The following is a 27,767-nucleotide window of genomic DNA, read 5'->3' on the forward strand; positions in this document are numbered from 1 at the left end:
TGTATCCAGTGTGTTTGTGGTCTGTGTGGTGGCCTGCAATGCCCAAGAGCAGGCCCACGTTTAAAATACACATTTGTGCAAAAAACAAACCAACAAAAAAAAACATTTAAAGACAAGAAAGACTCATAAGCTCATGATGGACCTGTTTAAAACAAGTAGTTAGTATTCACCCCTGCACCCCTGAGTGCAGGAAGACGCGGGTATTGAAAATACCCTCTGTCATTTGCTTGACGAGTTCAGGTCACTGCTGAACCCACAGAGATACTCTGTTTGTGTCTCATATTTATGTCTACTAATCGATATAAATTGTCATTACAAAGGTACAGTGGAGAATAATCTACACTGGTTCAAACTATTGGGATTTCCCACTAAAAGAAAAGTGTAAAGCGCATCGCTCAGTGCAGACGTCACTAATTTTCTCTCTGTTGTGATCATCTGAGATATTTGGTAAGATTTGAAGTGTTTTTGAGTGGTTTTGCTCTCAGACGGAATCATTTCGTGCAATGAGCTTTGGTTTTACTCCGCGGTGCCGCCACCACTGTCCCCACCGTGACTTTGAATGGTTCTTTCACTGCAGGCTACAGCGCGATTCCCTCGGACTTTCTTTGTAAATTGAGGAAACAGCGGCTCGCAGTTGGACGGCCGCGCACATGCACAGGCGACAAGATGGATTGCACTGATACGCTGCATCTCATTTCCCTACTCGATCAGCGGAGGCGGAGAAATCGCAGGGCCGCGCACGCAGAGAAAGCGCAAGAGAAGCACACACGCACACTCAGGAAGTTAAGAGGGGAAGTTTAGCGGTTTCTTGCGTCATCATCCTATGCTGCTGCCGCTTGTGAGTCTGTGCAGTGCCAAGGTAGGAACACACGTATTCACTTTTAAGCTTTTTGTGTTTCACCTTTTTTTCTAGCAGTTTCTGCACTGGAGGTTTCTTTCTTTTCTTTTTTTTTTTGTTCCTTAACCAAGTGAGGATACGGAGCGATGGGGGTCCGGCAGCACCAGAGCTCTGGCAGGTGTCAGTGTGAGTCTACAGGTTCTTCTTCTCTCAACGGTATTCAACTTCCGCTGCAGTGGAAAATGGAGGCCGCAGGGCCGCGGCCCTGCACAGAGGGACCTGGGCCGGCCCGGTTGTGAACAGAACCTTTAGAGGTGCCCCTCCAGCACCGTCAGCCCAAGGGTGTCGTCGTGTGTGGCGTGGCAAAAGTGAACGATTCAGAAATTTTCCTTCGCAAATAAGAGAAGTACAGAGGCATGGGTGGGGCCTCGCGTTTGGAAAGAGAAAAAAAGAGAGAGCACATCAGGAGGAAGTGGAGAGCGGAGCATTCTGCATTCACTCTGTCTTTTGATTTAAAAAAAAATCTTTTTGTTTGTAGACAGCCGATAACTGATTTTATGCCGTCTCACACTTTTGTTAATTTTGCAGAGCTGAAGATGAAACTAGCGATGCAGTGAGTCGTGGGTAGAGCGACTCCAATGCAGCGAAGCTACCGGAAACCGGCCGCCAACAACACCATGTCCTATAGCAAACCAAGAAGAAGCACCGGCAGCAGAGCACTCTTGAAATCCCCTCGGTAGAACCAGTGTCATCATCGTCGAGTCGAGTCGGATCCATCTCACAAGAGGGAACGATGAGGAGGGTCCGGAGAAAAGGGGGCAACAAAGAGAAGGTGTTTGGCTGCGACCTCCTGGAGCACCTGAACGCCTCCTCGCAGGAAGGTACGTGGACGTCGAGGCCTTTTTCATTCCTCCAATGAGGAATCCAGTGCAGGCGAAGGTTAAAAAATGATGTTCAAATAGCTAAAGTACAGATGAGAGATCCATTCTGAACACCATCCTGTTCCTGCTCCACCTATACAAAACCACGCTGAAACAGAAAGAGAAAATGTTACAAAATCACATATCACATTTCAATACACAAAGAGAGTTCAGTCAAAAAAAAGTCTACATTTAATTCAGTATCTTCAGTCAGTATAATGTATAATGTATAATGCATATACCTCTCTGCAACTCTGAGTGCAGGAGAAGTGCTGATAAAAGAAATGGATGGCTGGATGCTAGATATAGACTGATATTAGACTTTTTTACAGAACGAGTAGAGTATGAGTACTTGCTTTTTAATACTCAACAATACTGATACACAATACTTTATGACTCAATACAACATTATAGAATCACTTTGACCCCCCCGGCACCCAATGTTCTGTTATTTAACAACATTCCTCACCATGTTTTTTCTAGAACAACTTTCACTGCAGTACATACACAAATTTAGCAAAATTGTCACATGCAGTACATGCATATACAACTGGCATTGGTGCATATCTTATGAATACGAGTAGAGTACTCAACCCCAGTATCGGTACTGATACCCAATACTGGCATTGGTATCGGTGCATCCCTAAAAAATAAAATACTGTGCTAATATGAATACAATACTCTTACTTCATTCATGTCTGGCTCTCGCTGTCACTCCAAGTTCCCCTGGTGCTGCGATGCTGCAGTGAGTTTGTGGAGACGCACGGCATCGTGGATGGAATCTACAGGTTGTCTGGAGTTTCCTCCAACATTCAGAAACTGAGGTACGCAGTGCAAGTTCCCTTCAGTCTCACAACTCTTTGACCTCCACTTTGTAGTGACCTTGTTTTTTTTTTTTTCTCCTTCCAACCTTAGAGGAGAGTTTGAGAGCGACGGGAGTCCTGATCTGAACAAGGATGTATTTCTGCAGGACATCCACTGCGTCAGCTCGCTGTGCAAGGCCTATTTCAGGGAGCTGCCCAACCCCCTGCTCACCTACCAGCTGTATGACAAGTTTGCTGTGAGTAGCTCCTGCATGTCACTCAACCCTCCGCCTCACCCCCACCTGCAGTGTTAATGGGTTGCAGTGTGAACCTGCAGAATTAATGAATGAAGACTATGTTTCAAATATGTGAGTAAAAAAAAACTCCAAATAGGAATTACAAAACAAAAGAACACATGAAAACACTTGCATCCGTCAAGAACAAATAATAAATAACAAAATATAGAATATTAACAAAACAAAAGGAGCAGGAAGAAGCATTTGCTTATTATAAATCCTACCCCTTATCCACATAATGATCATTGTTTTTTTTCATATACATCCTGTTTCTTTTTTCAAATACAGTTTTGCACAGGCAGAAGTGAAGCACATTCATGGATTCAAAATGTGTCTTTGTGTTTCAGGAAGCTGTGGCCATTCAGCTGGAGGCGGAGAGACTCGTGAAGATCAGAGATGTGTTAAAGGAACTACCACAGCAGCATTACAGGTACAGCTACAGCCTACTGACCCTAACCTGTGTTTATTACTACTACTACTACTACTACTACTACTATTGTTATTATTATTATTATTATTATTATTATTATTCATGACAATACACATCTTCGCTCCTCTTCCTCTCCATCAGGACTCTGGAGGTTCTGATGCGTCACCTGGTGAAAATGGCCTCCTTCTCTTCAGAGACCAACATGCACGCCAGGAACTTGGCCATAGTTTGGGCCCCTAATCTGCTCAGGTTTGTTGTTTACACACGTCAGCGTTCACTCTCCACCTCTGATGATGTAGCACTGGGTGACTAAGACACATTGACTTGGCAAATTAATGTTAAAGTGACATTTTCACAGTAGTAGTAATAATGATAACTGTTATTGAATTGCAATATTGACTGTAATAATTGTAACAATAACCAATTTCAATACGTAGCACAACTTTTTTCTCATGTTTATTTTTGCCTCGTCTCTTCTCTTATATCGTCCTGCTTGATATGTTTGTGTAGGTCAAAGGACATCGAGGCTTCTGGCTTTAATGGGACGGCCGTCTTCAAGGAAGTCAGGGTCCAGTCTATCGTTGTGGAGTTCATCCTCACCCACGTCCCGCAGCTGTTTCCGGAACAAGGTAACTCTGATGACTTAGAGACTCAGGGGCGTTCCACTCGATTAATTTCGCTTTGTACCTAAACAAAATATTTCAGAAAGCTAAACACAGTCTTGAAAACCACCCACCATGTAAACATGCAAACACATTCTAAGATGTTTTGTCCTGTTCAGGGGTGTTGGGTGAGAGAAGGAAGTCCCTGCCCTCTCCCACAGCAGCATTTAATCAGGAAGAAGGGCTTTTCAAATCTGGCCCCATCACCAGCATTGGTAACATTAGTCCTGGAGCTGGTCCCCTACTGATGAGACCCTACCATGCAGTCATCGAAGGAACTGACAAGTAAGTAGAAATAATCCATCAGTCGATGCATCCTTGTCCAGAACTCAACGGAACACATAACACAACAGAACCCATTTCATTTCCATCGAGGAGATGTGTGCAGCCTTGTTGTCATATTAGGGTCCAGAGTGTAATATTTGGCTTGATGTATGACTTTTATATTGGTAAAATCTTATAATAATGATAATAATAGTAATAATAATCATATCAACATTGATATTAATAATTTACAACTTTCTACCCTGCAGACAGATACTGAAGACATCAAATATATGAGCAAGATATATGTACTTATGCAGCAAAGACAAGCATGCTAAATAAGTCTAAATATACTTTCTATGAAAGGTGGCTATTGTGAAGAATTTAAATATATTTAAATTATATTTTACACTTTTATTGTTTCCTACATGATTTCATGTGCGTTCATACATAGTTTTAATGCCTTCAGTGAGAAACTGCAATGTCAATAGTGATGAGAATGAAAGAAAACTTTAAAAGATTCAATTCATTGTGTTTCCAAAATTTTGACTGGTAGTGTATATGTATGTAGATAGATCAAGGGTCTTGCTCCTAGTTGGCTGCCGTCTTGCACCGCGATATTTCTAAGGAAGCCTTGCTTGGACAATCCAGGTCCGCGACAGCTCGTTTCATTCTTAAGAATAATCTTCTCACACCCTCAAATAAACCAACGGAGAAGAAAATAGACGAGGTATCCATGTTGGGGTGCGTAGGCTACCGTAGTTCACTGGCAAACTCATAGGGGGAAAGTAGAGTGACGCATTTTAGATGACGCAATCGAAAATGTAACCACTTGATGTTGCTGTTTCTTCTTCAAAATAACTGCCCAAAAGAAATTCCCTTTAAAAACAGCAACAACATGTTGCAGGCTCTAATCTTTTTTTTCTTGCTCAGGAGAAAAGGGTCCCTCAAAGGCAGGAAGTGGATGTCCATCTTCAATATTGGAGGTCGATTTCATGACCAAAGACGTCGAATGAAAAACTCAGCCAAAGGTTTTATTTTCTTACTTACTTACTTACTTACCTATTAGTTTGTTTGTAAAAATGAATCACCCAAGCACTTTATCAGTTCCTTTCCACTTACGCACCTTGTTATAGCTCTTAGCTTTTTGTTCCACTGGACTGCACAATAACAGATTTGAATGCAGCGTGTTTATAATTCGTCACACTCTTTGGACCCAAATTTAGAACCGTGGAGACTCCACAGTAGCAAATTAGTGGGTAATTCATGACAAATGGCAGAATTAAAATAATCTAAAAAAAAAAAAGCGCAACATAGCTCGTTGATTTTTTGTTTTCTACCCTCAACTTGCTCTCATTAACTTAAGATTTGCTCTTTGTTTCAGAAAAAGACAGGCCTACTTTGAGGCCGGCGAGGAGCATGGACTCCCTCAGCGCTCCCTCATATCCAAACGAAGGTGCTGTCACAAATTTCAAGAGTATTAACGCAATTTGTAAATGCAGCGAGGGGTGTCCTGTCTGGCAGCAGAGCTGTTTTGGGCTGTTTAATCACTGGCAGTTGAAAAGGAAGTGTTGATATCATTATGTATAGAACTACAGTACACAGTAGTAGTAGTACCAACTCCATGCATTTCTGACAGAACGCACACAATATTGGCTGAGAGAATGCAAATGAATTATTCAGCAGTATAAATTATTCATTTTTTGCAGCTTTGAAAGGCAGGTATTAATTTTGCACAACACACTGGCCACACACAGGCCAACCGGTGCTCATCAGGTTGCAGACACGAGCGATGGGATTCAAACTTGCTTGTCATTCGTCACTATTCATAGTTTGGTAGTGAAAGTATTTTTTTTTAAATGTATAATTATATATATTTTTTATCATAGAGAACACCTTGACAAACGAGCAGCCATTCCAACAGCAGTGTGTGTGTGTGTGTGTGTGTGTGTGTGTGTGTGTGTGTGTGTGTGTGTGTGTGTGTGTGTGTGTGTGTGTGTGTGTGTGTGCGCGTGTGCATGTGCAGGCTTGCGTGCGAGCGAGGTTGTCTGTATATATATTTTGCCTCTGATACTGTCAGGGGATAAACGATGCTAACCAGCACTGACTCGAGTGTCCCGATAAAACATGCTCCTCCAAGGCAACAGTTCTCCCCTCCTGTCACACTGTGCAGTCCTGATTACAGTTGTGTCTCTTGCGGTCACTCTGCTGTCCCACATTCCCTCTGGTGGAAAGCGAGAGAGGGCTGCAACGTCGTCATTTAAATTGGGCGGGCTCGACCCGCTTTGCCCATGTTGTGCAATTGAGCACCCAAGTAGATCACATGCAACACACGAAGCCAACGAGACGGCCACTCTGGAAGCATGCAGATGCAGTTTAGCGGCTCTTATTTCAGATCTTAATGACGTATCAATGTAGCCACCGACACGCATTATGGAATATTTTGCCATCGTCAGATGCACATGACAGCTGTCTGTGCTAACGACGGAAAGCTGTATTTTCCATATCAGTAGTTGGACTTCAAAGGTCCGGTGTGTAATATTTGGCTTGATTTCCAATTTTTACTTTGGTAAAAGCTTAATATACTGACCATAAATACATAATAAAAGTCCATAATCTTAGTACAATATAAAGTTATTTGGTTTTCCTACCCTTAACACTGATCCGAGATATATAAGAATATACATAGATTAAGCGTCTTACTCTCTTTGGCTGCCATCTTGCGCCACCATTTTTCTAAGGAAGCCTGGTGTGGACAATCCAGCTGCCAGACAGGGCGTTTTGTAATTAGTGTGAACACTCGCATCTTCAACTCAACCAACGAAGAAGAAGGTGTACAAGGTATCCAGATTTGGGTGTGCAGGCCACTGTAGTCTGTAGTTCACTGGCAAGCTCGGGACGGGGAGCAAAAGTAAAGGAAGCTGCAGTGAAAAATGTAACCACTTGATGTTGCTGCTTCTTCTGCAAAATCTCCAAATATTACACACTGAACCTTGAAAAAGTTGTGCTTTTATCAACACATTGCCTTTCCTCCTTCAGGTTTGAGACGCCAGCGACCCCCACCAACAGACACCCCCACCATGTCCCCCCTCGCCACCTCCGCCTCTCAGTCCGGCTCCGACGCCTCCATATTCAGTGGTGGTCTCAGCGGCAGTGAGTACGCTGTGACCTACCGCCGGGGGACCGGGTGTGTCGGCAGCAGCACTGGGACGCCGGGCACATACACGGCCCTCGACCCGGAAGGTTCTGGCGCCGCGTGCAGTGAGAGCGTCCAGTCCAGGTCCCCCGGCCACTCCACCAAGGTGGGCCGCAGGGCCGCCATGCACATCACAGGCCCCACCCTGGTCACCGTGCCCCTCCACATCACCTCCAACCTGGCGCTGGGCGTGCTGCAGGGCGGCGGCGGCGCCAGGGTCGTCCACCGCAGCAGGGACAGGGATGGGGGAGACAAGCTGGAGGCGAAGGAAGGACAAGAGCAGGTGGAGAAGAGGAAGACCAGGGAGATTGAATGGGACGTGAAGAAAGAGGCAGAGGAGGAAAAAGAGAAAGGTCGCAGGGGTCAGGGGACAGGCGTGGGTGGGGTCAGGGATAAGAGGAAGGCTCCGGTGGCAGGTGGGGGTCCTGAGGGAGGCAGTGAAGAAAATAGGGGAGAGGAGGAGGGGGAAGAGGGGGAGGAGATGTTGGCCAGAGGTGGAGAAGGTCCCAGAGAGCAAAGGATCAAAAGCTTGGTGTCCAACACGGAGGAAGAGAATGATGAAGGGGTGAATGAAGAAATGGATCATCACATCGATGACTGCATTAGTAAAGGTATCTCTCTAATTATAATTCTAAATGATAGAGCATTAAATATTGTGGAATTGGTTCATATTTTATCAATATCATTGCAAGGTCTGAGGAGTAAATTTGATTGGCTGGGTCTTTTTTACGACATTACTACCATTACTACTATTACTATTATTTTGACAACATAATCTATTTACTTAATAATGAATCATTCATAAAATGTCACATTAAGATTTGCATCAATTAATATACATTAATATACAGTTTTTTTTGTCTTTGACATAAAATGTCATTCTCTTGAGCCTTTGTTAAAAAAAAACAAAACACTAAACAAACACTGAAATGGACAACAACCAAGTCATTCTCTTCATATTGAAAGGAGCAGTCAAAAATTGCCCCAGAAACCACTCAGCACCAAATCTTGTCATCTTCACAAAAACACTTAACATTTTACATATCCAAGTTGAAAAGTGCCAAGTTAAAGGATATGAGATTTCCTTAGTACTATGTAACCAGTCAGCGTCCTTTTAGTTCTAACTAAGTCATTAAATGGTTGTTGGATGCCATTACAAACCACAAAGGTCACTGGGGGCAGACAGACTGCTAGCGAAGATGTTGCACTAACAGCATTTTCATCAGCGTTGGATGACATTTTTACATTCAAAGCCCAACAATGGCACTGAATGATGTTCTCCGTTGACGAAGTTTGACCAAATTATAGTTGAGGACCCCGACATAACACTATTTAATGGTCGGATGTGATGTTGCCTGCTATCACTGGAAAACCTTGAGCTAACCTGAGGAGTTACAAAAAGTGATTTAGCAGATTTATTGAGTGAACCTCTTCTTTCCAAGAGTTGTCTCTTTCTTTTCCCCAGACAGACACACAAGATTGTCAAATAGATTAAGGAAATGTTCCCTCCAGTGTGTCAGAGTATGACGCAACATGTTGTTTTGGAGTCTTGAATTTCCAAAGAGGGCTGTCTTTTTTTAATTGCTTTTTCGCATGGATGCAAATGATACTAGGTTCACCCATAAGCCCTCACTGTGATGAACCAGAGGAACCAGCTGATCTTCAAACAGACGCGACTGATGCTTCCAGCAAGCTTAACTCCACTGCGGTTGAAGGAGATGACCTGGGTCTGTCTGGTTATGTGCAAGATAACTTTGATTTCCTGGACCAGATGGACTGCAGTGTCCTGGACCACATGGACCAGTATTCCTCTTACCAGGTCTGTTCCAACTCCTCCCACCAGTCACAACAAGAGCTCACCAACCTTCACTTTTCTTGGAAGCGAGAAGGTTAAAGATTATGTGTGTAATATTATTATTATTTTTTATTTTTTTATTTAATGCAGTCGTGAGAAATAGCCAGGCAAGATAATGTGTCCACTATCCATTGGCCAATCATACGGTTCACTGCAGCTCAGCGGTCATTTGGAGATTTTGAAGAAGGAACAGTGACATCAAGTGGTTACATTTCAGACATTTTAGATTGCAGTGTCTTGGCTTGCCAGTGAGCTACGGTGGCCTGCGCACCCAAACCTGGATACCTCATTTATTTGAAGATGCAAGATTCAATTCACCTTAATTACGATATGCGCTGGCAGGCAGCTGGATTGTCCACACTGGGCTTCCTTATATATATGTATATGTATATACATATATATATATATATATATATATATATATATATATATATATATATATATATATATATATATATATATGTATATATATGTATATTTATATATATATATATATGTATATATATATATATATATATATATATATATGTATATATATGTATATTTATATATATATATATATGTATATATATATATATATATATATATATATATGTATATATATGTATATTTATATATATATATATATGTATATATATATATATATATATATATATGTATATATGTATATATATATATATATATATATATATATATATATATGTATATATATATATATGTATATATGTATATATATATATATATGTATATATGTATATATGTATATATATATATATGTATATATGTATATATATATATATGTATATATGTATATATGTATATATATATATATATGTATATATGTATATATATATATATGTATATATATATATATATGTATATATGTATATATATGTATGTATATATATATATATATGTATGTATATATATATATATATATATATATGTATGTATATATATATATATATGTATATGTATATATATGTATATGTATATATATATATATATGTATATGTATGTATATGTATATATATATATATATATGTATATGTATATATATATATATATATGTATATATATATGTATATGTATGTATATGTATATATATATATATATGTATATGTATATATATATATATATATGTATATATATATATATATATATGTATATGTATATATATATATATATATATATGTATATATATATATATATGTATATATATATATATATATATATGTATATATATATATATATATATATGTATATATATATATATATGTATATATATATATATATATATGTGTATATATATATATGTATATATATATATATATATATATATATATGTATATATATATATATATATATATATATGTATATATATATATATATGTATATATGTATATATATATATATATATGTATATATATATATATATATATATATATATATATATATATATATATATGTATACATACATACATATATGTATATATGTATACGAGAACCATTCTAAGGGTTTTATTAATGTATTTATGGGCAGTATGTTAAGCTTTTACCAATTTAAAAATCATAAATCAAGCCAACTATTACACACTGGACCTTTAACAGGAGATCGGCCCCATCAACTTTTCACTTCGTCTCTGTCTGCCTCCGACTGACAGGTGAACGAGTTCTCCGTCGAGCCGCCCGGCCACTCCTACGACGAGTACGAGGTCATGGATCAAACTCAGCTTCCCCACAGTCCTGCCGACGGCGACTTTGAATCAACTGGGCAAAGTGGGCCGTTCCGTCATCCTGCGGATGGTGACTACGAGGCAATCGCGCAAATCCGGTCTTCCTGCTGCCCTACAGGAGACAAGCGTGAACTGACAAGGCAGGTTATGTCCACGAGCTGTCCCGCAGAGCAGCAGCCACACCGGCCGCTGCTCAGTGTCGATGCCAACGCTCGGCACGTGAAATCCCTGAGTCTGCCCTACATGACCTCGCCGGTCCACGGGCCTGAGGAGCTGTGCCAATGGGGCGACAGCGATGACAGCGACAGCTATGACTATGAAGACGGCTACGGCAGCGACAGAGACCAAGAGATGTGCACCAAAAGCCTCCCGCTTGATTTCTTATTCCTGCCGGACGATGAAAGAGACACTGGCACGCAGGCGAGCCGCGAGTCTGACCTGGTGCAGCTACATCAGCAGCTACAGATCTCTGAGGGTCTAAACGATGAATTTCCAGAATGTGGAGAGGCACCTGCCGAGGGTCAGATAGAAAAAGATGGAGAAGGGGATGGACTGGAGGGGTCAACGGGAACAGAAGAGGATGCAGACGAACGAGGCGGACAAGTGGATTCTGAAAGAAGGTAAATCTTTTTGACATTTGAAACCCTCCTAAAATTGTGACGTTGACTCAACGAGAACATGGACACTACTTGGATTGTTAAGAGAGGCATTAATACTGAAGTAACGGGCACCTTTGAGCGATATGAACTTAAAATATCTTCACAGTAACACAGACTAACAAAACTCGTTCTGCACTATTTATTTTCCTGCCCTCGTAGTGCTGCACCCCTGCCTAAGAACCAAACAACAGATACAGGCAGAGCTAGTGACGAGTACAGCACCCACCCACACACTGGAGTTGGCAACTCAACTTTAGCCACACCCACCAAATTATGACCGTTCTTACTCAAAACTAGATTTATTGTATTTGTGATTTAGACCAGCAAAGAATGTAACCAGCTTGTAAAGGTATGAATGTAGTGCATCTTTTCTGTACTGACAGCCAGTAAGTTTAGTCTTTTTGCAACCAACTTTGGTGGTTCCTGCTGGCCAAACAAGAGAATGCATGTTTTTAGTACTTTCACATTGGTTTTCATTGTAAGATCAGAACCTCTGTTCCATCTTTATACCCGGCACACAGTTTACATAAAAATAGATGACTAACAATAGTTTCACCTTACTGGTGAGCGAGTGTGTGTCTCTTCCATTAAAGTGTCCTAAATAAGTCTACCTGTCATTTCTATGCAGCGACGAGGCTGATCAGACACAGGAAGAGGAACACACGGCTGCGAAAGACACAGATACACAAATGAGTGATGACGCAGACATGCTGGCCGGGAAGGAGGACAAAGAAGCGGCTGCTGAATCTCCCAGTGATGATTCACACTTTCATGCTCAAAAAGATGCTGCCAGCTCCTCAATGGTGGAGTCTACAGAACTTTCTCCAGACACAACAGAAGAGCTGAGAACCAGCGCTGAAGACGATGCACGCGGAGCAGACACACACAGTGATAAAAGGGACAGTGTTGTAGATGTGAGTGCAGGGGAAGGGACCGGGGAAGAAGGCAGTAGGAACCTAAACAATGTGAGAGCGGAGGAAAGGGTTCACCAAGAGAGCGTCGAGCTGGATGCTGCTATCCGCAGGACAAGCAGTGACATTTGGGATGAACTGGAAGACGTTGTGTGTGAGGTGATAGAGGAGGAGGAGAGTAAGCAGGCTGAGATGAGAAAGGAAGAAGAAAGTGTTTCTGACCAGCTGTGGGATCCAAACGTGATCAGAGATGAAGAGCCAGACGAGCGAATGGCAGTGGTCTTCGAGGAGGCGACGGTTGAAGCTGACGGAGGAGAAACGGAAACAGAAGTTCGGTTAGAGATAATAGAGGATTCAGAGACAACCAAAGGAAACGTCCCTAATGAAGGAAGGGACCAAGAGTTTGAGGAAAACGATAGAAGCTCAATGAAGACGAAGGAACCTGATGAGGGAATTCACCAGAAGCAGACCATTAGCAACAAAACCCAGCTGCATCAGCGCGAAGGACTGGTTTTTAGAAGAGAAAACAAGGAAGAGCAGAAAAGTATGAATCCAGGTTTACACACGTTGACGTCTGACGTGACAGAGCCAAAGGAGGGCGCAAGTATTGAAAATACTGACAGCAACCAGGGGGGCGTGGGGAGCAAACTGGTGGCCTTCAAACATCCCAAGATTCACCAAGCGAAAGCGGTGCCGGTGGTGCCGCCAAAGCCGCAGCACTGCAGGATCACAGCGCTGGCTCTCCGGCAGCAGCAGCAGCAGCAGCAGCAGCAGCAGCAACAGCAGAAAGAGAGAAAAGACCCCGACAGAGGGGGGGACAACTGGCCGAGGGGCCCGGCAGAGCAGGGCGCCATGTGTGGCGAGCAGGGGAAGGACAGAGACTGGAGTTGCAGCGTGACAAAGGAGAGGCCGGCACTCCGAGGAGAGGAGGCGGACAGGGAGGAGGCGGCCGCCAGGGACTCGAGGAGGAACAGCCCCCTCAGCATGTGCTTCGACGAGGCCGTCGCCAAAGCAACCATGAGGCGGGAGAAAGAGAAAGAGCACGAGAGGGAGAGGCAAAGAGAGTGGGGCAACGAGACGCAGTGAACGCCTCGGCCGCTTTGTTTTAAATTGATCAGACGCAAACCGACTGCAAGCGGTGCACGCTTTCCATGGCGCCTCGTTGGGCAGTGAACAGGTTGCACATTGCAGGGTTGATACTACCGGAAGGAAGATGAGTTGGAGATCAGCTTCGTTACAAGGTCTGCAAAACACAAGCATTCTCTGAGCTACTTTGATTACATTAAAAAAAGAATGACAATTTATTTCTTTATATATGAATTGTATATCTTCATCTGATCTCTACATACATAGTTTGTATGCAGAATATATATTTTTTATTCAAATGTTTAAGGGAATATGAAGAATAAATTGAAGATGCATCTGCATTGAGTTGTGTTGTGTTGTGTGTTGTGTTTAAAGTGTTGTTTCCAATTAACCTGACACACAAGAAGGAATGCTTTATTTATTTTGTTTATTCATTCATCTCTCAAAAAGAGCCCATAAAACTAAAAAAATAAAACAGCTGACCAATAATGACAAATAAGCAAACAAATTTGACGGGTGACTGGATGGTACAGTTATATCAATTCATCGTATAGCATTCAGATTTTATGCTGTCAGTTTAGCTATTTGGCAGAAGGTTGAGGCTTCTTGTCTGTGCAATGTGTCACATTAGATAAGTGTTGTGAACTGTGTTTAATCAGACTTTTGCCAAAGCCAGTCAGTAATAAAGTCATAATATTGTTTTCCACTGAGAAATGTCTTCATTGTCATTCTTTTTTTTCTCCTTTAGAACAAAAAGGACACACTGCACATACTTTTAAACTGCTGCCACTGCAGCATTGATTCTGATCCCTTTTGCTGCAGTTCGGCTAACTTAGTTGCTAAAACTTTGGGGATCCAGTTGCATCAGAACTGTTGGGGTTCATTTTTAACACTATTTCTCATCAAATGTATTCATTTTGAATAAATCCATCCTATCCAAATATTTTCAAACAGTAATGTGTGGCTCTCCTGGGAATAAACTCCACAGAAAAGACTATTCTTCCACTCGTCAAGACGTTTTTCAAAAAGTCTTGACCAAAACATACAGTTCTGGAGCTCTGCCCACAGCAAGGTTGTGCTGTCCAAGTGAGATCGAAGTGAGATCTGTCCTGAAGCCAATGTTGACCTGCTGGCAAAAACTCCTCTGGGATCTCCCAAGTACACAGGCAAGCCTGATTCTTATGTGGTTTTAGTTGTGTAGAGTTCAAGGAGTGGATAAACTGAGCTCCACCAGGACTGGATTAGCAGAAGGAAGGAGCAATGACTGGGGGAAAACAGCATTTCATGATCCCATCTTCTTCTTAAATATTGTGTTTTATTTGGTCCCAACACAATGTGTACTGATTAGTTGAAAAGAAAGAAATAAAAAAATATTGGTGGTCCAAATAATCATTGACAGTCCAAACAATTTAGTTTGGACTGAAGGATTCTTCACATCCTCAAGCATGGCCAGTGTTGGCAGAGTGTGTCTGTGTTCCGTAGCAACATTAGCCATTAGCGTTATATTCCGTGAAGGTCCCTTTATATGTGTATCAAGTGCCTGGTTATTTTCACCCTGTGTGATGACGACATCACTGTTTTGAATTATGAGTACTCAACACGACCTTTGGTAACCTTTCCCTTTAGAACTTAGTAGCATGTGAACCGCTAATTAAGCATTTTCCCTGACTAGCAAATGTTGGTGTGGTGTGGTGTGTGTGTGTGTGTGTGTGTGAGAGAGAGAGAGAGAGAGAGAGAGAGAGAGACACCATGCCATGTTCACCTGGAGGACTCAGAAGACGCATGTACAAGCATTTTAGGCACTTGTGTCAAATAGACACAAACACACAGCCCTGGCACACAGACACTCTAGTTGCAAGGTCAGGGTGTAAGGTAGGTGTGTGTGTGTGTGTGTGTGTGCGCGCGCGCTTTCACGTCAGTTTATAAATATATGGTAAACCATTGTCCAAAACATAACGCGCTAGAGCCAGATCAATTTCAATGAAAGACAAGCAACAATGACACAGAGTTAGTTAGTGCGATAATTCTATTCCAGCCCCGTCCCATTAAATCGACTCCATTCCGCTCGCCTGCTTTTAACTGACTAACTACAAAGACTCCATGCGTAACACACGTTCCATGCTCGATTGTTCCTTGGCTATAACGACTCCTGTTTGCCACGCATTCCCTGCCAGATCACCTTTCAGCACGCAAGACGAGCAACGTTTTTCAGTCTGACATTCCAGTCTTAAATCGCGACAGTATCTTTTTTTTTTTTTTTTTTAAACGTCTTTATTTCTCCAGATTAAGGACACAGCATGACATCTTCTCTCGGACCACCCGAGATCGTTCATTATCTAATGAACGGCAAAAGTCCATTGAAATCCCAACAATAGCTTTTGCGCCCTTCGCTTCGTTTTTACGGTAGGTGGCGATTTATGACATCACTTCCGTAAAAACACTGCGAATTAGCTGCCGTTAGCCCAATGCAGCAGTACCGTGAACTCACAGACGAAATAGCCTCAGTTTGTGAAGAATTGATCACACCGCGGGAGGCATGTCCCGGTCGGCTCAGGCCGCCTAAACGTCGGCCGCCGATTTGGACCGCCGGTCGGATCGTCTCTTGAAAGCTCGGCCGCGAGCGAATCTCTCCGTCTCCCTCTGCTTTCGAAGATGTTGAGTAGCGGCACTTTGCGGGCGCAGATAGCCTCGATCATCGACGTCTTGGCCAAAGCGGCGGTGGCAGAAATCGCCAAAGTTGTGGAAGATGGCATGGTGCTGCTCCGGCTGGAGATGGTCCAGCGCGACAGGGAGATCGACAAGCTGAAGAGCACCATCGATGTTTTGCACAGTGAGCTGAGGACAGCGCAGCAGAGAAGCACGGCGCATCCCAAGGAGCGCGTCCGAGACGGTGAGCTGGTGATGCTGGACGGTCTGAACACGCTGTCGCTCTGCTGACACTCGCTTAATACCAATGAATGAATGAATGAATGAATGAATGAATGGAATGTAAAATAAATTTGAGTTAATGTGTCAGCAACTGTGCTTCCATGTGTGGCGTATTCACTCTTTAAAAAAAAAAAAAAAAAAAAAGTGTATGTGTGCATACCAGATGTCTATTCCTGGGAACCTTACCATTAGTCTGACCTCCCACTAGGGTTAGGGTTAAGGTTAGGGAAGGTCGGACCAATGCCCTGCTCCCATATTCCCAGGCCCACCCATAAGCATTGCACAACAGAACTGTCTCTGCATCTCTTGTGCCTCATCTCGTTCTCTGTCGTTGTCACAAATGTCTCTTCGTGCTCCACTTGCTCTGCTAAAACCACCCACCCGACTCATCGCACTTGTTAAACACTGCAAAGGTGCAGGAAGTCACTTCCACACAGGCAGAGATTATGGAGCGGGTGAGTTTCGAGAAAATTAGATGGGACGACCCTCACCTCACACACTTCTTATTAGGCTCGATGCACCGGTCACATCATACCTTGCTTTCCTGAATGCATGTTTTGGACGCATCCATACTGCAGGAGACCCGGCCATTCAAAAGGTGACCATTCATTGACCACTATTTAGTGGATTTTATCCCTACGAGAATCCTATTCACTGGTTCTACACTCGAGGCCCATGGTCAGTAAGGCCTGCTCATGGCTCTGAAGGTGTCAGTCAAATCAATTTATTTATCAACACTTCCTCCTGCGCCGCATTCATCATGGACAGGTTGAGTGTTTGTTGCGTGGCCTGCACCTACAACCACTATTAAATGATTATTGACGCTGAGAGACCACCTGAAAACTATGGGGAACTGCCCATTAGTCCCACAAATTGCCCAGTGGCCCAACCTCCCATTGGGGTTAGGGTTAAGGTTCAGGGGAGGTGGGTAAGATGTGTGCATGCTACATGTGCATGTGCATGTGCATGTGCTACTTCATGGTAGAAAAATGTGTGTGTGTGTGTGTGTGTGTGTGTGTGTGTGTTGGCTTCACCGTATCAGATTTATTCATAGCCCTCCCAACTGCACGGATGAGTATTTGGTCTTAAATCTATACAGAGCTGCTGCATTCTGTGAGCGAGAAGCATGTCTTACTTGAAAGCTGGCCTTTAAACGCCTTTTGTCATTCACGTTTTTATATTATACAAGTTATTTGAAGAAAAAAGAAACAATATCATTCACTAACAGTCTTTATTATTTCGCTGCAGCAAGACGCAGAAGACGGCACGTCCTCTTCTGCACCAAGAGGGATGTGTTTTGCAGTTGATCTCTTGCCTAGTGAAAGGGAGTAAGTGTAAAATGTCGACTTTCTTCTTTCTCGCCTCTTCGCAGACAACCAAAGTCACGTCGGCGAGGAAGTGGTCCCACTGAACAAGGCAGCTGATAGAGACAGGGACGGCCAATCGCAGCCTGAGGTGCGTGTGAAATGTGAACCAGGAGAAGCCGGTGATGAAGCCAGAGGAGAGCCGTACCCTCCAGTCCTGTATGAAAGGGACAACGCCCAGTACGGACCGCCGTCCCAGGCTGGGCCGGGAGGAGACAGCTCCATGTACTGCCTCCCTCAGGCGTCGCTGGTCTCCAGACTGGCTTCACCCTGCAGCAGCGACCAGCAGGGGCTGTTCAGCCGCGGGCTGCTGGCCTCGGGTCAGTACCGCAGCTTTTACAGCGCTGTGCGCAGGAGGACGGTGAAGAGGTTGCTGCTGAAGAAGCGCTTCATCTGCCCGTACTGCGGCAAGTGCTTTGAGCGCGCCGGTCACCTGGAGAGGCACAAGAGGATCCACACTGGCGAGAGGCCGTACCGCTGCGAGCTGTGTGGGAAACGCTTCAACCAGAAGTGCAGCTTAAAGGAGCACTTGAAGATTCATCGGAGACGTAAGTGGAAAACTGGCAGCTTGAATTCTGTCGAGGTACCAAAAATAACTCGGAAAATCTTTGGACCGGTTTTTCTTCATTAATGCACGTCACTCAAGATACTCAAATGAATGGACCTGTTAGATCAGTTAACATTACAAACTAACTAGATAAGATAAGTTAACTAGTTAATAGCTAATTAAACTGTTAATTAGATGTGGATTTGGGGTCTTGCTTGATTGGACCTGATGGTTATTTCTGTTAAGCATCAAGTCCATTTCTTTCCTCGTGACCATTGTGCAGGAGCTTTGTTTTAGTGTAACCTGACGAGTGACTGAAGCTGCTAAGACCCAATAATATCAAACAAAGGCTAACAGGTCAAATATTGAAAGTCCTATCATCCCTATTTCAACCGTCCAGCACTGCTACACAAGTAATATTGAAATTGTTCTTTCATATCCAGGAACGGCATATTTAGCCCCTGTTTATCGTCTCCTACGAAAAGCAATGTATTTTCTTGTGTTGCTTTGTTGTACCGTCCACTTGTTTGGAAAAAGACAACAATTCTTCTCTTGTGGATGTTTCCTTGAGGAGCTGCCACAGCCTCATCTTCACTTCATGTCCTCTCGCACTGCATCCATAAATCTCCTCTGTGGTCTTCCTCTAGTCCTCCTGCCTGCCAGTTCCAACCTCAGCGTCACTGTCCCTCCTCCTCAATACATGTCCAAATCATCTCAGTCTGGCCTCTCTGGCTTCCTCTCCAAAACATCTAAACATGCTCTGTCCTTCTGATCCGATCCATCCTGGTCCATCCCAAAGAGAAGATCAGCATTTTAACCTCTGCAACCTTTTGTGACATAGCAGAAGCAGATGTGCAGCACAGGTCCTTTATGGAAAATGTTTTATTTTAAAAAATGACCTTAAACCAATCGTAGGTAAACATGCTCACCTCTCTTTGCAGTTCAGTATACAGTAAGTCACGCAGACATTTCCAATGGTGTCTGATTCTACCCAGATATCGAGCTGATGCCAATTGAGATGCCGGCGGGGGAGCAGAAGCAGACTGTCCAGGACCACCAGCACCTTGAGGGAGTGAAGCAGGAAATGTCTGAGGCGGGACCAGTGGCTGAGGAGGATATTCTCACTGCAGCTGTTCAAGTCAAAACTGAGCCAAAGGAGGAGGACATCTGCCACTCTCTGCCAGATGGAGAAATCTCCCAGACCGTGGAACCAATGGACAGCCTCGGTGAGAACTTGACTTTTAATGGAGACGGCCAGCAGTGGATGAGCAGGTTACAAGGTCAAACCAGCACAGAGGGCAGCGGCACAGAGTACCAGGGCAGCTCAGCGCACTGTAAGACGCCCTTACCAGGGATGGCCCAACTCGCCCCGGCACCAGTCGAAGCCTCTCCCAGCACATTCGCCTTTCAAGGGAAACCATATAAGGAACTTCACAACAGCCTGATCCCTCACACATCGTACGGCTGCGCCGACACGTTGCTGCCACCGGGTGAAGCCGGCCTGCACGGCATGGCGGGGCCCATGCTGGATCGTCTCCAGCACATGGAGGGCTTGTCCTTCCAGGTGATCAAACCCAAGAAATCCTTCGTGTGCTCGTATTGCGGCAAGGCCTTCAACCGGCACGGCCACCTCGAGAGACATTTGCGGATCCACACCGGAGAGAAGCCGTACGGCTGCCACATCTGCGGGAGGTGTTTCAATCAGAAGAGCAGCCTCAAGGGCCACATGAAGACACACAGGATTGGTAAGAGCAAACCTCTCCGCTGCACTACTGGCACCCAAAACTATGACATGCAAAAGCACAACTTGAATTAAAATAAAGAAGGATTGCTTTATAAAAACCAGGACACACCTATTGTATTTCTGCATTTTGGAATCGAGCAAACTGCAAAGCTACTCCCAACCTTACCACTGACTGGATATTTACACATCTGCATTTCAGATATGTTGGGTATGTTTTTTCAAATGGACCCCTGATTAACTGAAAATGATAAAAAAGTAGATACATTTCAAGATGTCAAGACTTTTATTGCCATGTGCACAGTGAACTCCCACTACACAATCAAATTCTTATTCTGTTCAGTCTCCTAAAACAAGACCTGCATCACACACACACACAAACAAAATGAAATCTGTAAAAGAAGATAACATAAGAAATGTAACATAATATGTAACATAATAACAAAATATAACAATAATACAATATTAACATTAAAGATGTATGTTGTAGAGTAAAATGGAGCATTATATTCGTTGTTTGGAGGATGTGCAGTGCAATATTGTCAGGTTTAGCAGCATTCCTGCAGTGCAGGAGTTGTAAGGTGCATGAATGCATAAATAGTGAACACTACTAAAAATGACTGTAATAATCTATGTGATCAAGAAATTGATCTGTGTAAAGGGGCTGTTGGCCAGCCAGCCAGCCTCATAGTCCTGGACTTCAAATGATGATGTGTGAATTTAAAAGCATTTTGCAGTGTGAAGCACCACTTTATTCACTCACAATTTTATTTTGTGTTTTTTTTGTGAGCAGGGGAGAACATAGACATGCTTGACACACATCAGCTGATCTTCACGGTGCCTGACAACCAGGCTGTGAAGGATTCGGCAGAATCCAAGATGGGAGTCGTCCTGGAGGAGCAGCAGCCTCCACGGCCTGCGTACAGCCAGCCGTGTGGCGAGCAGCCGGTGATGGTGAAGCAGGAACAAGGCGTGGACGACTTTCAGAGCCTCGCTCAGGCGGGGCTCTACAACGGCCTGTCAGCACCACCACGAGGACAGCCGTGGAAGTCTGAAATGGAGAAGAGCGGCGACGCCGCGGATCAAAATGTCTTCGTGCTGATACCCGAAGTCAAGTATCCCATCAGCTCTGCGGCGGCGGTGGGGGTCGGGGGGTCCAACGGGCAGCAGGGGTTCACCTCACCCATCACGGACCTGCTGCCCTTCCCAGAGCACAGAGACGCTGGTGAACAGATGAGCAGCGAGCAGTACTCTGTGCTCAGGGTGCAGGCACCGAGCTCCAGCTTGACCGTCGGCTCTGAGCTGAGAGATCAACACACGAGGCAAGAGGTGGCCTTGAGTGACCTGCCAGCAGGGGGCAGCGGGACTGCCAATGGGAATGTGTTTGAATTCGGCGTGGGCGCCCTGGGCCACCACCAGGACCTTCACCAGGACCTTCACCAGGACCATCGCCAGGACCATCGCCAGGACCATCGCCAGGACCTTCACCAGGACCTTCACCAGGACCTTCACCAGGACCATCACCAGGACCATCACCAGGACCTTCACCAGGACCTTCACCAGGACCACCCAGGGGCTGAGGCCAACGGGTACAACTGCTACATTTGCTCGTCGTGCGGGCAGAGCTGCGACAGCTTTCCCTCTTTCCAGAGGCACCAGTGCACGTGCGCCGCACAGCTTCCCTATGGCTGCCACGTGTGCGGCAAAGCCTTCAGCCAGGTGAGCGACCTGAAGTTGCACCTGCAGCAGCACGTCGACTCAAGTGGCGACTCTGTTCATCAGTTGAAGGGCTGCAGGTGACACCGTTTCGCCCTACGTTGAGCCAACAATCAGCAAACATTTCAAGGTTCAAGCTTCCGTGTTCACAAAACCCTGAGCGTCGCACTGTATCGATATGTTTTGGATGTCACTCGGCAGATTTGGCACTTTAGTTCTTTTGTCATTGCACATCAGGCTGAACTCTGCCACCGTGTCACCCAGCTTTGAGAAACAAAGACTGTAATTGCTCATAGCTTACTGAAGAGTTACAAAGAAAATCGTTTTTTAAAGAAAAAACAAACAAACACTTGTAGTGTTCAGGTATTTTAAGCTCCAAGGACAAAGAATGCATTAGAACAGCAACATTCAGTATAAAGCAATTTATTCACAAAGAATGACTTTTCTGTTCACCTCCCTTCTCTTATTGGATATTTGATCAAGACTGACTGCCTCTGCAGTATCATGTGAAGACATGAAGGTGAATTTTTTTCCTTTCCATTTTTTCCTCACAGTTAAAGTGATGTCAATTGATTTGATATTTATACGTATAAAAGTTAAACAAAATCAGAAAGCTGATGTAGCAAGATCATAACACATCATTTCCAAAATGTTATCTCGTTTTTTTTACTTAACTATATGACCAAATGAATCTGATTTGTATGCTTTTTTTCTATCTCAATTAAAATGAATCAAATCAAAAGTTGTTACCTTGCCTTTTTTTCTTATTAATAAAATCATATTCAATTATTGTCATTAAATTCTATTTTTTTTCAACCATCCAAAACATTTGATCATATTTTGCCCATGCTAGAATGCTGTACGTTTTTAATAATGTTTGAATACATCGTTTTTGTACATACATTGTGTGAATAGCTGAGAAATTGGTTAATAAATCAGTGTATGCTACTGCAGAACCAATTAGAACCTGCAGTTTGGTGCTCATAGTGATATAATTGAATGATGGAAGCCTGTTGCCATCCGCTAGCAGTTTTTTAAAATTTTTTATTTATTTATTTGTGGTAAAGTCAATGCTACAAATTCAAAAGGGAAAGAGGCAAATGGAAACTACTTGCAGAATGACAACAGCTCCTAATTTGATGAAGTTCTACGTAAATGTTGAAATGGTCATTTGCAGGACAACTGGTTAAGAACACCTGTTTCCCTCCAGCCTGACTTCTGTGCTGCTCATGGTGAGACAGCAATGCATATCAAATTCATTCCAATAACTTATTTCAGCTCAAGGGTTGTCCCTCTCTCGATGGTCTCTCTGATGGACTCTGTTCATATATATATATATTTATATCAGAGGGTGGGACATCTCTTTGAGCGTTTCACATTTGCGTCTCTTGGAGTTTCTCATCCAGCTGGACATCACTTGACGGCACCATGTGTCTCTTCACCTGCCATCTCTTTGTGCCTGATCTCAATCTGGTGGCGACTCTGGGGTTGAACACCTTCAAGGATCAACAGGGGTCACCAAAACACGGTGTCAGCGGGCACTGGGTTGGGCCCAAGGACCACATGAGTTTCCCCACAGGCCTGCTCTAAAAATAGCTCTACTCATTGAGCTGTGTCTAAAATTCAAACTGATCCAACCTTGTCAAGCCATCGTTAATAATTGTTGAAAACTCATTGAGTTCATTGAGCAGAGTAGAACTGAGAAAAAGTTTTATTTCAGCAGTGTAGCAAACTGCTTTTCCTTCATATGACTGTCATATGACCCATGAAGTAGCTCACAGGTTCCGAAAGGTTGGTGACTGCTGATCTAGAACAATCAGCAGGACATTACTCTTGATTCATTTACAGCAGTAAGATTTATTGGTATAAGAACATCAGTAATTTCATAAAACAAACAAGTCATGGGTCGAAACAACGCACACATCTGGTTGAATTATAAAAGGTACCAGTGGTAAAACAATGAGTCGGATTTGACTTTTAAGCTCTTATCTCACTAAAGAGAGTTCTCGTCACTACTGAAAACTCAACACCAAGGCCTTTTATGTCGCCTATGGTCGTAACTACATTGCGCACCTACTCCTATATTTACGGTAGACCCCCGCGCTACACGGAAGAAAGGGACCCAGCTAGCTAGAAACACAGCGATGTGAAAAATAACAACAATAACGGCGTTCTCCGAGTGTTTTCTTTTTTGTTTGTTTCAGCACCATTTTAAATATCACCCGTTCACTTCTCGTCCAAAAAACAAAACAAAACCATGGCAACGTGCATCCCCTTCCAGAGCCAGTTGTCCTCAATCATGGAGGTTTTGGTGAAAGCGGCAGTGGCGGAGATCTCCAAACTAGTCGATGACAAATGTGCCTTCTTGCACCACGAAATATCCCGCAAGCAGAGCGAGATCGAGTCGCTGAGGAGGAAACTGGTGATGATGGAGAGCAAGACCGCGCAGCTGCAGCGCGGCTTCGGTAAGATGCTCGACTTCCTGTTGTGAGAACCTTCCTTCATTGACGACCGACCGGCCGGCTGGCGGATAAATCACTGTGCGGCAACAATGCCGTGCGCGCCCCTCGCGTAAATAGATGCATATTAATAAACACTGCTGCACGCGTTCCCGCCTTTCAAGTGATGATCAAGCAATTTGCTGCTTTGCATTGCCAGAGAACTACATGGACAGAGGCACTGATGTGGCGACCAATTGTCCGCAGCCCTCAGCAGACATCAAGGTAAGCGCACTGACTGTGGGTTTGTGCCTGCCAAAGAAGTCAATATAACGAACTTAACTGCATACTTCTTATCACTGTTTATCCGAAGCAACACACACTTATCGAGGCAGGCGGGTATAGTGAGCGCCGCTACAGGGGTCCTAAAAACTTCAAACTGGGAAATGAAAGGCGAAGATCAGCAAGTAGGAAGGTGTAAACTTGCACAGGGGTGAGGTGGGTGAGGGGTTGCACTGGTCGTTGACAACAATAACACAGTTAAATCTACAAAAAAAAATCCCCTAGTGGTCATGCAGAACACACTGCAATGACGACTCTGGATTTCCCCAGGAACGAACACACCCTCCCCCCTTTTAGGAGAAGGTAAATAAATGTATGTATATCGCCGCTTATGATCAACCTGAACAATTGGACAGTTCATCACAAGGTCAAACAGACTGACAAACCATACAGCTGAACACCTCAGTCCGGCAGTCTCTGCACTCTGACCTGTGTTATTCTACTGTTTTATACAAATTGACAAAAACCAAACATGCACTGACTCCCTACTCAAGTGTCCGTCAAAGATGTTAATTGGCCAGCAGGCAGAAGCAAAGTCCCCACGAAAATATTTCATCTTGCTGCGTCAGTCACAACGTCTGTTGCTGTATACTTATTGTTTTCTCAACTAACTTATCTAACCAAACAATATCCATCCATCTTCTATAACCTGCTTCCTCATGCACTCAGGGTTGCGAGGTTCTGCTGCAGACTCTCCCCGCCGTCATAGGGCGAAGGCAGGGTGACACCCTGGACAAGTGGCCAGTTCATCGCAGGGCCACATAGGGACAAACAACCATTCACACTCACCGACGGACAATTTAGAGTTCCCAGTTCTCCTCACGAGCATGTTTTTGGAGAGTGGGAGGAAGCCGGAGAACCCGGAGAGAAACCAGCAGACACAGGGAGAACATGCAAACTCCACACAGAGAGGTCCCATGCTCGGGAATCAAACCCACAACCCTCTTGCTGCGAGGCGACAGTGCTTGCCACTGCGACCAGACAATATGTTCTATATATTTCTGACCTTCCCTTTTAAACCCTCTCATCCTGCAGTTCCCCGAGATGGAAGAAGCCACTGTTTCATTCACTATTAAAGAGGAAAGCCCTGACGAGACACTGTGGATCCGGGATTCTGCTGCGCAAGCAGGTAAGTATCAACCCCTGTTTCACTCTCTGCAACAGGTCAAATCAAAACTGGGGTGTGTATGTACAGTATTCACAGTTCACTCACATACTGTCTCCTGCAGGCTCCGCTCTACAATACCCCAACCTTGGCTACCTGGCGGGGAGCCAGCAGCTGGAGGAGAACCACCAGCTGAGCCACGCAGACGTTTCCCGGCAGAAGAACTCAGAGTTCGGCGGCGAGCCGTACGCCTCGGGCCTGCGGGTGGCGGGAGACGCGGGCGGCCTCCAGTTCACTGTCAAGACGGAGAAGGAGTGCCGGGCGGAGGGGTTCAGCCAGGGTGGCTGCCAGCACGGCGCGGGGAAGCCGAGCCGCCTGGCCACCGCCGACTTCACGGCTGACGAAAGAGAAAGCCAGCTGTGGTCGTCGCTGATCGACGGCCACGACATCGACGCCGGGTTCCCCGACTTCTCCAGCGTGGTGGACGAGTACTCCAACGCCTTCCCCTCCAACTCGCACTGCGGCGCTGCCAAGGCTGCCGGCGCGCAGCAGCAGCAGCAGCAGCAGCAGCAGCAGCAGCAGTGTAACGGGGGCTACAGCAGTGAGTTCCAGCCTCAGTGCGCTGAGCCGCAGCAGGACGAGCAGAAGGAGCAGCCGTACCCTCAGAGGGGGGAGGCGGGGGAGGGGAGGCAGGCGGGGCACGGACCCCTCCCCCACCCGCAACCGCACCCACCCCCGCCGGGCGCAGCCCGCTCCCCCTACGTGTGCCCACAGTGCGGCAAGCAGTTCGGCCGCCTGCACCAGTTCAAGCTGCACCAGCAGAGCCACAGGAGGAAGTGGGCCTTCTGTTGCACCGTGTGCGGCAAGAACTTCCAGTGCTCGTCCCACCTCAGCATACACCACCGCACGCACACGGGCGAGAGGCCGTACGGCTGCGGCCAGTGCGGCAAGAGGTTCACGCAGCAGAGCAGCCTGCGGGTGCACCAGCGCACGCACAGCGGCGAGCGGCCCTACAGCTGCACGCTGTGCGGCAAGACCTTCATCCTGATGCACCACCTGAAGAGGCACCGCATCATCCACACCTACAGCTGAGGAGAGGGAGTGTAGCGGTGGTGTCGAGGTGGGGGAGGACGCCTGAAGGGTCGTTGCTCAGGTGGGAGAGGAAGGCAAAAGACAGACAGAACCAAATGGGAGAGCCAGTGAGTTTTTATTTTACTGGTTCGGTGTTACTCACAGAGTTTGTATATTACTGTATATTTTACTATGCAAGATCCATCCACTTTTCAAGGTTTTCCACATTTTCCACAGTTATTATTATTATTATTATTATTATTATTATTATTATTATTGTTGTTATCATCATTATTATTCTTTTTTTTCCCAATGCCAAAGCTAAGACGTCCCAAAAGTTCTCCTTGCGGATTTCCTCACAAATCCTGCCTTTCACTCCACAGCACAGCAGTTTGTTTTTTCTTTGTTTTTTTTCTGTGTAGAAACATGCCTTACTTCACTAAACAGCGACACAATGAAAAAAATGAAAAAAATGACACAATGTTCTCGATCCCTCACAAACTGTGTCGGTGAAAAGGTGAAGTCAGAAGTTTGAGCTCAACCTGGACTTGGTTCTCAGTTGTCCCCCCCCCCTGCCCCCCCCCCCTGCGAGATGTTAATATTGACATTAAAGGATCTTTTTCAAATCTCAGTGTTCTTAGTCTCACACTCGGCAACGTGTTCTTCAATCTGCTGTCATCCGGTTTTGACTTTCTCGTCGTCTTAAATCAGTCTATTCACCACCCTGAATTGGTATTCATGCTAGTGACATAATGGGCGAGCTGTTTCATTTTGGACAACACAGGTATTTGGATTCGGTCACTAATGGACAGAGGTCAAGGCCATTGTGTCTTATGAATGTTTGACCATCTCAGAAAGA

At 44.6% G+C, this 27,767-nt stretch overlaps 2 protein-coding genes across 5 annotated transcripts; both read left to right on the top strand.

The window, feature by feature from the left end:
- Window positions 1-744: 744 nt before the first annotated feature.
- LOC142884131 (uncharacterized) lies at window positions 745-14,597 on the top strand. 4 transcript variants are annotated; one of them, XM_076019618.1, is made up of 16 exons: window positions 745-859; window positions 970-1,024; window positions 1,427-1,719; window positions 2,480-2,582; window positions 2,674-2,818; window positions 3,205-3,287; window positions 3,429-3,536; window positions 3,798-3,916; window positions 4,069-4,234; window positions 5,147-5,244; window positions 5,440-5,472; window positions 5,598-5,669; window positions 7,253-8,020; window positions 9,023-9,228; window positions 10,929-11,620; window positions 12,288-14,597. In XM_076019618.1, the coding sequence occupies exons 3-16, from the start codon at window positions 1,632-1,634 to the stop codon at window positions 13,654-13,656; spliced, it is 4,050 nt and encodes a 1,349-aa protein (XP_075875733.1). In that variant the 5' UTR covers window positions 745-859; window positions 970-1,024; window positions 1,427-1,631; the 3' UTR covers window positions 13,657-14,597. The 4 variants fall into 4 exon arrangements, with proteins under 4 accessions (XP_075875733.1, XP_075875734.1, XP_075875731.1 ...); XM_076019619.1 differs by lacking the exon at window positions 970-1,024 and having other exon boundaries at window positions 756-859; XM_076019616.1 differs by having other exon boundaries at window positions 823-1,024.
- A 1,325-nt stretch (window positions 14,598-15,922) lies between these two features.
- LOC142884265 (uncharacterized) lies at window positions 15,923-27,489 on the top strand. Its single transcript, XM_076019776.1, has 8 exons — window positions 15,923-16,546; window positions 17,957-18,496; window positions 19,491-20,240; window positions 21,030-22,033; window positions 24,168-24,417; window positions 24,611-24,675; window positions 25,768-25,861; window positions 25,962-27,489. Exons 1-8 carry the CDS (start codon window positions 16,309-16,311, stop codon window positions 26,927-26,929), a joined length of 3,909 nt encoding a protein of 1,302 aa, XP_075875891.1. The 5' UTR covers window positions 15,923-16,308; the 3' UTR covers window positions 26,930-27,489.
- The last annotated feature ends 278 nt before the right edge of the window (window positions 27,490-27,767 follow it).

The sequence above is a fragment of the Nelusetta ayraudi genome, unplaced genomic scaffold (assembly GCF_046127955.1).
Source record: "Nelusetta ayraudi isolate G7.1 ecotype Tasmania unplaced genomic scaffold, CSIRO-AGI_Nayr_v1 ptg000011l, whole genome shotgun sequence".
NCBI classification, from domain to species: domain Eukaryota; kingdom Metazoa; phylum Chordata; class Actinopteri; order Tetraodontiformes; family Monacanthidae; genus Nelusetta; species Nelusetta ayraudi.

Coding starts and splice junctions, on each gene's coding strand:
- LOC142884265 (XM_076019776.1), top strand. CDS start 16,309: ATGTTGAGTAGCGGCACTTTGCGGGCGCAGATAGCCTCGATCATCGAC. Junction 16,547..17,956: donor CAAGGAGCGCGTCCGAGACG/GTGAGCTGGTGA, acceptor GCCTCTTCGCAG/ACAACCAAAGTCACGTCGGC. Junction 25,862..25,961: donor GGATTCTGCTGCGCAAGCAG/GTAAGTATCAAC, acceptor TGTCTCCTGCAG/GCTCCGCTCTACAATACCCC.
- LOC142884131 (XM_076019618.1), top strand. CDS start 1,632: ATGAGGAGGGTCCGGAGAAAAGGGGGCAACAAAGAGAAGGTGTTTGGC. Junction 2,819..3,204: donor AGCTGTATGACAAGTTTGCT/GTGAGTAGCTCC, acceptor TTTGTGTTTCAG/GAAGCTGTGGCCATTCAGCT. Junction 5,473..5,597: donor CCACAGTAGCAAATTAGTGG/GTAATTCATGAC, acceptor TCTTTGTTTCAG/AAAAAGACAGGCCTACTTTG.